At 45.4% G+C, this 10,380-nt stretch overlaps 1 protein-coding gene across 3 annotated transcripts; it reads right to left on the bottom strand.

Moving 5' to 3' along the window:
- Positions 1-2,521: 2,521 nt before the first annotated feature.
- zfand5a (zinc finger, AN1-type domain 5a) lies at positions 2,522-9,334 on the bottom strand. 3 transcript variants are annotated; one of them, XM_086207401.1, is made up of 6 exons: positions 9,066-9,334; positions 5,970-6,131; positions 5,309-5,411; positions 5,113-5,198; positions 4,459-4,587; positions 2,522-4,369 (listed from the first exon to the last, which is right to left on the bottom strand). In XM_086207401.1, exons 2-6 carry the CDS (start codon positions 6,127-6,129, stop codon positions 4,221-4,223), a joined length of 627 nt encoding a protein of 208 aa, XP_086063527.1. In that variant the 5' UTR covers positions 6,130-6,131; positions 9,066-9,334; the 3' UTR covers positions 2,522-4,220. The 3 variants fall into 3 exon arrangements, with proteins under 3 accessions (XP_086063527.1, XP_086063528.1, XP_086063529.1); XM_086207402.1 differs by having other exon boundaries at positions 8,934-9,073; XM_086207403.1 differs by lacking the exon at positions 9,066-9,334 and adding an exon at positions 8,628-8,846.
- Between the last annotated feature and the right edge of the window lie 1,046 nt (positions 9,335-10,380).

Raw genomic sequence — 10,380 nt, 5'->3', positions numbered from 1 at the left:
GCAATTTTCCAGCAATATTTATACGTCCAAAATTAATGACTCATGGCTTCTAAATGGCAAACAGATGCCCTCTTAAACTGTAACATAAACAGTTCAGATTTGATGGTTTATGTAGCAAAACGACATAAAAAGACAATGTGTTTTCCTACAACTCCAAAACACACCGTGTTTTGGTTGTAGTTTCCATGCCTTCAAATTAACATTCATGTATTTTTTTTTACTTTGTTTATAACAAAATCTATTTGCCTGGAGGTGGAGTCTGTTTGACATTGTGCTTGAGTCAAGCTGCCATTTCTTCATTTAAACTAATGGCTGAAAGCTGTCAAAAGTCTTGCAAGGACAATACATAACAACATTTCTTTGTAAATAAAAGACATCAGGAATGGAAAGTACACAGCTTTCAGATATATTCAACTATTATTCCTATTTATTCAGGTCTTTCCATCCACACAGTGCTGAAATGTAAGTGAAATCAACAGTCTCACAAAAAAATAGCTTTTGTAATGTAAGAAATATCGCAAGAGTCAAACAGATTGTTCCTCAGATGCAACAAAACTGACCCATACTTCTGTTTATTTTCATTTTTCTTTAATATTCTGAGTTTTTAACATCTCAAAACATCTTGTTATCAGTTGCTCTTATTAACTTGATGCTGTGTAGCCGTCTCTTTTAATCTCCTCATTGCTACACTTTAAAAAAAAAAATCTTCTCAATACCTGGTTTCAAATAAGTGTATTGGTGTGAAGCACTTTCAGCCACATTTTGAATTGTTGATGATGATGATTCATTTGTGTAATCCAGCCAAAAGTCAAGCAGGAGACACACCATGATTTTTTTATGAGCAAAATAAGAGGAGTCGCTGCTGTTCTTTATATACCCCCAACAAGCACTAAGCCGTGTGTATGTCTGCTGTCTTATGACAAAACGAACTAATATCCACCAACTACTACTATTCTCTCATTGTATATATTGTTTATTCATAATTGCATTCAATTCACAAATACTCTGCTATACATGTGTCAGTCTGGGTGGGGGAGGGGGGTATCTGTAGACTTGTCAAAGCAAAACTCATAAATGAAAATATGAAAATTGCTTTCACCCACACGTTCAGCTGTGACAGCCTGCAGTCGTCCGTGTGTGCGTGTGTGCTGCTGCTCCTCCACCTGCTGGTGCAGGGCGCCGTGCTGCAGGTGTTCAAGTGTTTACGGCCTCTCCGACTGCTGTCAGCACACGGCCATCAAATGCCGGCGCGTTATGAAGCTGAGACTGCAAGGTGTCACTGTTGAGAAAGAGTTGTTGTATCTGTTTACTGTCCTCTGACCAGCTTGTCACATCTGGCAACATCTGTCAGCGACTGTCAGGCTCTCTGGCTCTGGCTCTGGCTCTCTCTCTCTCTCTCTCTCTCTCTCTCTCGGGGGTCTTTACACTCAATGAAGGAGATTTGCACACAGACGTAACAGTAGCTGTCGCGTTCAGAGTGCGCTGATCCTCGCTCTACCTGTGGACACATTACGTTTCAGCACATTGAATGTGTGTTTTCTCCCACCTAGTCAGTGTGTGTGTGTGTGTGTGTGTGTGTGTGTGTGTGTGTACGTGCTCCTCATCCTCCTCTCTACACTTGTGACATAACAATGTGATCTCTGTCGCTCTCGGTCACAGGAACACCACGAGCACACCTCAGCTGTCTGGGCAGCTGTCACTGTGACGCCATCTGCGAGCACACTCAGTGTTCCCAACAGGAGCGCGAAAGAACATATTGTCTTTGAAACACACACACACACACACACACACACACACACACACACACACACACACCCTTAACCCAGATAGAGTAGGACAGAATCCCTTTCTTCCAGGACTAATACTTCCTGTGTGACCCAGACGAGGGCTGGGTGGTGTTGGGTCGGAGCTGCCAGCTCAGTAATAACATGAGGACGCGCCAGTTTCAGGTATTAATGCTGGAGCTCCAGAGTCTCTGTGCTCGTCCGGGGTGAACTGACTTAACTCACGACTCAGCGAGAGCCTCATCCCCCCGAGGCAAATCTCTCGCGTTAATAGAAGGAATACTTTTTGTAGCCCTTCTTGCCTGTTAGGCTCAACCTCAAACGTTAAAACAATAAAACGCGAGAGCGCTGCAAACACGCGGCTGAACTGGCTTCGACGTGCGGCTGAGGAACCTCCTTCAGGTTGTCGACATCTGGACACGACGGATCTCAACTCATCACGCTGACAGAAGAGGGGGAACAGAAAATCTGATTTCAGAAATAAATCAGATTTACTTGCAGTCTGTTTACATGTGAGGAATAAACAGTTTTGTGTTACTAGTGCATGAGCCAAACGGATGAATCTACAGTAAAAGGAGGTATTTGTGATGCACTCTTTCGTGACTCCTCCCCAAAAGGTCTGCATCTGTGCATTTGTCAAAAACTATTCCAGGCTTGGAAATTGATTTTAAATACCTCTCCGACTTTGCCCGTGGGCGAAAGAACTGTGAACTGATAAAGTCAACAGACAAGGAGGCTTGTTAATGTCTCTCTGTACAGTTTTATTTACATGATACTATTCTGTTGTAATGCTGGATAGCAAGATTATATGTAATACATAAATATCAACACAGTTTGTTGTTTTTTCTTTTTTGTACAAATTTGCATATAACTAAGAATCAGAAAGGGAAAAACTCAAACTGATACATACAGTTGTCTTAAAATGAAAAACATCCTTACAGGGGTGAAGAGGAGGATAAACACAAGTCACAAACATACACAGGCGTCATTGTATCAGGCAGCCATGACAACACACTCAGCACAAGTATGTGCTCATACACACACACACACCTACCCACCCACACACACACACACACACACCAATAGCTGTTAGACAGATGAGAAGTTACATCTAATCTTGGTTTCTATTATTTTTCATAAATCTAGCTCTGGCATGCTCCTGTAGTTCTGTAAACATGTGCTGATAAACCGGGTCATCTCAACGGACAATGAGGCGGGTAACAACACACACACACACACACACACACACACACACACACACACAGTGCTCACATGAACGTTCTGTTAGCGCATTTAAAAATGATAAAACCTAAACAAAAATCATGTTTCACATACCCTAATTCCACAAACAATTTCCACTAACGTCAGAACAATATCAATGGAAAACAAAAAGCTAATAAAACAGATAATTGTCTCTCAGCAAGTAAAATGTCTGAAACCTTAGTTGAGTGATACTTCTGAAACACTACTGCAGATGAAGAGTAACTCATGCATTAATCCCATTCATTCATTCATGCCCCTACTATATTGTAGCCTAAACTCAGCTACCAAGCCTGCCAGGGTGAGGCGCCATCCTTCCAGCCCCACCCAGGCCGCACCACCGGTACGCACAGCCCTCCCCAGACGTCTGACGTCACGACGTCCATTGCAAGTGTTTAGATTCAGTGAAACATGGAGTCACTTGTCCCTGTCTAGCGTGATACCTCAGATATGAATGGAAATGGCCTCTTCACAATCAAACCAGTCAGTCAACACACGGGCATGCTGATCAGAGGGGTCACTGAGGCCAGCTACAGAGATGACCCGCTGCTCGGCTGGGGTCGAAGCTGATGACGACACGGTAAAGGGGAAGACAACAAAGCTTAACACGGCAGCTGTGAGGTAGGTAAAGCTAGGAAAGACAGAGACAAAGTAACAAAGCCCCTTGTGCACGGTGGGGGACAGTTGTATGGTTCTCCAAACGTTGACTCCAGTGTCATCTGAACTCTTTGAGACTTGCCGGTGTCTGACACAGAACAGGGTCTGAGCAAAATGGCTGTCTACAGTTTGGCACAAAATGGCGCCTGGTTTAGGTGAGAGGAGCACAGCATATCTTGGACAGTTACTCTGGGCTGCTCTTTATAAGACAATATGTTTTTGTTTTTGTTTTTTTAGAAAAAAAAAGGACTTAACAGCGGCAAAGTCACACCACAGAAAATAGATAAAACAAACTAATGGATTAATCAAAAAAGGAGAAAAGTGATCATTCATGCATCTCCCTCAGACAGGATCTTTTCTTTTTTTTCTTCTTTTTTTCTTGAGGTTGCAATTTTTATAAATCAAGTCCTTTCAATCCTCATTTAGCCACTCATGCCAGTGCTCATTTCAAAAGGTGAAATACTCCAGTCTTTTTCAAAAGTTGTCATCATTGTGGCTCCTGCTGCTGCTTTGAGCCATCTATATTCTCTGGATCTTGTCAGCGACCACCACGGGGTTTTCTTTGCGGATCTTGGCGGCAGCCTCAGCCTTGTAGTCGTACGGACAGTTGTGCTTGTCAGAGTACCGATGGATGCCACAGAACAAGTTTCCACAGCGACAGTCGAATCCTGAAGGCACAAATATGAGGAGTCAAAGCTTGTTGCAGGTGTTACATCAAACCTTGGTTAAATCCTCTGCGTGCGCCCCCCCCGCTCACCTGTAAGGCCAACTCTCTTGCGGCACATGAAGCACCGGTTCTTCTTAGGCTTGGAGGTGTCTCCTTTGCTTTCGTCACTGCTGGAAGAAGCTACAGGGGTAGGGCTAGAAGCAGCAGGCTGGCTTACAACTGCAGACCAAACAGACAACATAAATCAGAATCACGTAACATTTAAATACCGTTTATCCAGTGTTCTTTTAATTAGCATGAGCAGCTGATTAATGCCGTTTCCTTCATATTCTTGGATGTGATGCACAAATTGGCATCCAAAATTGTGTTCAATTATCCCAAACAACTCTCCATATTACCAAGATAGTAATTAGCGTGTGCCTCATCTCTAAATTGCCCCTTCTTGTTCTTGGCAAAAAATAGAACACTACTCTGAGAGAGCTTCTGGCAGGCTGCATCAAATCTGAGAATGTCCTCTGGTGTAGAGGTATTTTTAACCAGCTTTATTTTTAGGCAGCCTCCCTCTCTCTCTCTCAGCCCATAAGAAAAACCAACAGTTGGGTCTGAGGCATGAATGTGGCCTCGAAAAACCGTGACTCCTACAAGGCAATGTCTGCCTTCAGGAGTGTGAGCTGTCACCTGCATGTGTGTCAACTGGCCACCAATGTCTGCTAGCCTGTGTGTGTGTGTGTGTGTGTGTCTTACCAGGCTCTAGGGATTCTGGCTTGTCCTCTCTTGAGATGCTCATCTCTGTCATTTGTTGAGTCACAGGAAGAGATCCTTGAACAGTTCTGAGGGTTCAAGAAAAGGCTGGTATGAGCAGGAACCACAAGGCTCATTTTCTAAATTCAAAAGAAGTCTTGTCAACGGCTCTGAAGAGTCAAACCCAGCTGGTACTGACCTAGACATGTCTGGTGAAGAGGCAGGGGAGGCATCAACCTTGGCAAGACTTGCTTCTAGTCTCTGGATGGCAGAGGCCTCTGAGGTAGGACTAGCAGCTGAGCCTGGATCAGCACAAATGCAGACAGCAATACATCATAAGGGCCACCTTACATACAATTATAAAAAGGGAAAAAGTGCCTGAAACCGTTTAATAAATCGTACACTCGTCTTTAAATTAGATTATAACTGAACAAGTTAAGACGTGCGCTGGGCTCTCAGAGCTGTGCTCAGATAATAATAATAATCCTCTATCATAACATGACTGTAACTGGTTACAGCATCCAAACTGTGGAGAGAAACTCCAATGTTTGACCTTCCACGTGTCTCCAGACGTTAACACCCCAGTAACCTTGAACGCTGCCACGAAGAAAACAGCTGTCTTTCATTACACGGAGTGGAAAAACAGAGGGGGAGGGCCGGGGGAGGAGAGCTGGGAAAATACGCCGACTGAACTACAACTGGTTCAATTTCAAAACAATGTCTCCTTCTCCTGGACGAGCTCCTTAACTCCAGCTGTGGATGTACAGGAGGTGGGGCTGCCGCTGCTCGTCTGAGAAATGTTTTGCTTCAATTTGGACTTTTTGAGAGGAAGATCCTCCGTCTCTATTCTGAGTACCTACCCATAGGGCTGAGGGGGCTCATCCGGTCGCTACTCTGCTGCCGTGTCAGGTGCTCCTTGTAGCATACAGAGCACATACCATTGGTTCTAGGGTTGCCATAGAAACCACAGCCTGTGGCACAAAGCATGGGCACCGGGCTCTGGTTTGTCTCTTGGGCCATTGCTGGAAACACAAGAGAGACAGAGTTAGAATGCTTATTAAACTGACACACAGACAGATCAGCTTTCAGCACTGCCGTGAAATACAATCTGGATACTTTAACATCAGAAGAAACAGTTCCCAGCAGGGACAACGAGTTCCACCGAAACGTGCAGCAGTATCAACAGGCCTGACGTGACAGAGGTACTGTACAGTTTCAGAGCAGCAGGCTCGTCTGTTTTGACTTGCCCTTTAACCTGAATCCAGTAATGAACGAGAGCGCCTCTCCACAGGGGTCCCCAGAGCAAACAACACTGACTGTGTTCTGTTCAGCACCTTGGCAGAAGCTGGACTCTGTTCGGCCCCACAGCTTTGTTCGCTGTGGTGCCCCTCTTAACTCCCCCCTTCAGAGCTCTGAGAACAGTTGGTCTGGCTCTTCCTCACGTCTGACACACCACTTCTCATTCCCATGTCACTGGACCACTTCAGGAACATGGAAAAATGTCTGAAAAACTAATGCTTAATCCTGCTGTGTCATGATCATCACATGATCAAGTATTACTAATGGTCAACACGATATTTAATCACGCCCTTTAAATGACAAGTTCTGACTAAGCAACTGGGTCGGGGCCACAAAAGAACAATCATAACAGCCGGTTTCGCAACACACGCTCCTTCTCAGAACATGTTACAAAGTGATAAAGGGAAACGCAGGAAGTGGACCATCAGCGTCAACGTTGCTACTGCAGATCTTACAACACCAGGTATTTCAAAACTTCCCAAGTCCCCCTCCGCCACACACCCTCAGAAAACAAGCGTGTATATACGGAAGTTGGCAAAACGTGCCGTCATATGACGTTATTGCTCCACTCTGCTGCTATGAAACACAGGAAGAAGTTGTGTAATGGAGACGCTGCCTTCAAGGCAACAATTCAGAAAGATCTTGATGAATGAACAGACATGGGGGGGGGGGGGCAGGAAGGCCAAGATTAAAGAGGCGCCCCGTCAGTTCTGTCTTTGCTATTTTTACACATCTGATCAACTGATACAGGCCTTAAAACAACACCACCACCATCTAACCAGGAAAAGCTTACAGCTACAGGACTGTAACAAACAACCTTCGGCCCTGTTGTGCTGGAACATGGCAGCTGCTTGATCTGCAGTCTGGACACAAACAGGCCGTCCAGTTTTATGTTCCAGGAAAGGCTGGCAGGTGTCACAGAATGTCCTGAAGGTTCACTGAAGGTATCCTGACCTCACCAACAAGTGCTATAAAATCCTGACCCCCCCCCCCCCACACACACACACACACACGCACACACACACCCCTCCTCTCTTATATCCCTGCATGCTATCACGGCTGTGTCAACAAAGGGTTTCCTTGGAAAAGCCCATGAAGACCCCCTCTCCTGTCACGTGCTCGTCTGCTGACTGCTGATAAATATGAGCTCGGTGGCCCCCATGTGATTTAAAAACAAGGATATCTGACAGTACGGTTAGAACTACAAAAATGACTGACCTCGAACAGACAAACATGGTCTGTTGACTCTTAACTAGCGTGGATCAGCTGTCACATTTGGGCCCAGCTGGAGGACAAACAGGCGTGTTAGCCAAACCTTTACAAAGACCCCCTCAGGAACAGAAGGTACCATTCAGGTTGTCCACCACTAAATCTGCCCACATGCCATGTTTAAACTGAAAGAGGAGTTCCAAGAGGGAAGGCACATGTGCCTCTCTTTAAATATAACAGATAAATATAATCAGGATCATTTGGCTACGTTGATTAATGGTACCTGCAGGCCAGAAACCCCTAAAACCCACTGGGTATCACACAGGGGAGGTCAGGGGGTTTCCAGCACAGAGCAACACTCACCTCCTTTCATTAAAACAAGGAGGAAAGAAAAACACCCTCCAATATGAAAACTGGTCTGACTTGACATTGTGCCGCTCTGTTTCTTAGTGACTGAACAATTAAGCCCAGTTGTGAAAAGATATAAGTGGTGATCTGACTCCAGCCAACAAAAGAGGAAGCCTGTTCCTATCAGCCACAAGCTTAGCTCATATTTCAGGCCCTGCTGCTGCTGAAAACTACTGAGTCACACTGAAGGACAGAACAAGAAAAGCCCACAGTTGTTCACCCGCAAACAGACCACTACCACCTCAGAACAGACGTAAAATCAGAAATAAGCATTCGTGAGTGACAGGAAGGTGAGAGCAGCGGTGCTGGGTGAAATATCCAGCAGTCTAGACGGTGTGCTCCCCGCTTCCTTTGTTTCTTCTTTCCCCCTTTGTCTTCTATCTCTCTGCTTCCTGTTTAGACCCTGTTAGCAGCTCCCATGTCTCACTGTTATTCACCATTTTCTACGTGTTTCCACCGAGTTACATGAACAACTTTGATTATATAATGACATAAAGTGCTTTAGAGGAGAAAAAAACCCGACTTGAGGATGCCACAGTTATTAACCCCGACAAAACCTCCGTACAGGAACGACTGTAAACACTTGGCGAAGCGGTACCGACCTCACGTTCGGTAGCTGGCCGTTATTTCGCAGCTTTTCTGTCCGGTGTTCTTGCCTTTTCTGGCCTGTGAATTTTCTATTTCTAGACAGGAATTAGAAGGCTTTGGCTGCTCCCCATCCCCCAGCTCGGGACAGACAGAAAAACAGAGCCAGTAACCAGCACCAGCTAGCTCCCTCCCTTGTTTTTTTTTTTTTTTTTTCCCCGAAACCAAACCGAGTCACGTTCGAGGGCTTGTGATATTTCCAGCGGAGGTGGCGGTCACGGTTCCGACGCGCTGACAAATAGATCACGAACACACCGACTGACCTTTCAATCCGCCGTTAAAGGTCGTCCTGACCAGCCACCGGCTCGGTTTAACGCCCTCTTTTCGTTACCTCGACGGGATATTTCAACCCCATCCTCGTCGCTCCATAAAATTAAAAATCCAACTTAAATCACCTGCTGAAAATCGATGAAGTTTCTCGCGAGACGACGAGGGAGGGAAGGGGGGGGGGGAAGTGGCCGATTTCCTTGAGAGGAAAAAAAAAATAAAAAGGTGGAGGATTTGAGGTCCTGGTAGTTTAGGTCCTGTCCTGGCGTGGATGTGGCGTCGTCCACCGTTCAGACTGGTTCGGACGGGTTTGTTTCTCCCTTCCTCGCCCTCCTCACTCTCTCCCTCTCCCTGGCTGTCTCTTGCTCTCTGGATGGATGTTTGTTTCCTTCTTTAGTAAGAGGAGTGGCGGATGGTGTCACGGGTAAAACAACGTGTCGCCATTGGCTGCCCGCGGAGCCCCCCGAGCGCTAGACGGCGAGGAGGGGGTGGTGGGGAGCTGGACTGGCGCATGCGCTGTGCCAAGTTCGCCTTATTACACATCTCCTCGTCATCCTCCCACAAGGACAGCAACCGTTGCGTTGAGTAATGGAGCTAAATGATTGGCCACATGAATAATGGAGCTAACGTGACCGAATAAAATAATTATAAGTATGATGAAGACGGTTTTCACCGGGGAAGACCTCTTTACTCACACCTTGTCATATATTTTTCATGTCAGTCAGATATAAGCTGCCATGTGTCATGGTTGAAATTATTCTTTGCCCCCCCCCCCATTGTCACCTGAGCCGCTTAAAAGCCTGGCTCTTAATCATATCCTAAACTTAAGAGCTACAGTAAAGACGAAACCTAAAACCAAACCTTTTCCATCCAAAAGCCCTCTTAAAGTGTGTGTGTGTGTGTGTGTGGGGGGGGGGGGTGCCCTTAATGTGGGTTTAAATGTCCTGTTGGTCCTAACAACAAGTGACAACAGGAGTAAATACACACACAAACACACACGCGCAGGCATTCTTGTGTTGACATTCAGAGTAAACATGTTGTTTAGGAGGCTGGGAGCGAAAGCGCTGAGATTCTGCAGCTGTCGGGAAAAATGTTGATGAAATTTTAGTGACATCTTCACAAATTTCAGTCAATCAAGTTTTGTTTTTTTATTATTCCACAAACACACTAAGAAAAGAACTCACCACAAAAATGTGATGTGGTTGATGAACAGCTGTTCAGGGAACACTGGACATGCGGTATCCTTTTAGGGAATTTGGGGGGGTTTAGCAAAGGAGGAGTTTCAGTCCAACGATCAGAAACCAAATACTCCTGCTGAGGATTTAAGCCGGATTCAGATATTTTTGCTCTCAATCTTCAAGTTGGACAGATCCTAAGCCAAAAACTAAACTGAAATGAAAGGGAGAGAAACAAAAGAACACATTCGCTTTGCAGAAAAATATG

The sequence above is a fragment of the Aulostomus chinensis genome, chromosome 6, assembly GCF_037954235.1.
Source record: "Aulostomus chinensis isolate RoL2024-O1b breed Wild chromosome 6, RoL_Achi_v1.0, whole genome shotgun sequence".
In the NCBI taxonomy this organism is placed as follows: domain Eukaryota; kingdom Metazoa; phylum Chordata; class Actinopteri; order Syngnathiformes; family Aulostomidae; genus Aulostomus; species Aulostomus chinensis.
This window is presented reverse-complemented; position numbering and strand designations above follow the sequence as displayed.

Bases quoted from the DNA above. Each gene is read 5' to 3' on its own strand.
- zfand5a (XM_086207401.1), bottom strand. From the start codon at position 6,129: ATGGCCCAAGAGACAAACCAGAGCCCGGTGCCCATGCTTTGTGCCACA. The intron at 5,412-5,969 runs GTAGGTACTCAG...GTGCTGATCCAG, and splicing joins GAGCCCCCTCAGCCCTATGG to GCTCAGCTGCTAGTCCTACC. The intron at 4,588-5,112 runs GTAAGACACACA...TTTGGTCTGCAG, and splicing joins GCCAGAATCCCTAGAGCCTG to TTGTAAGCCAGCCTGCTGCT.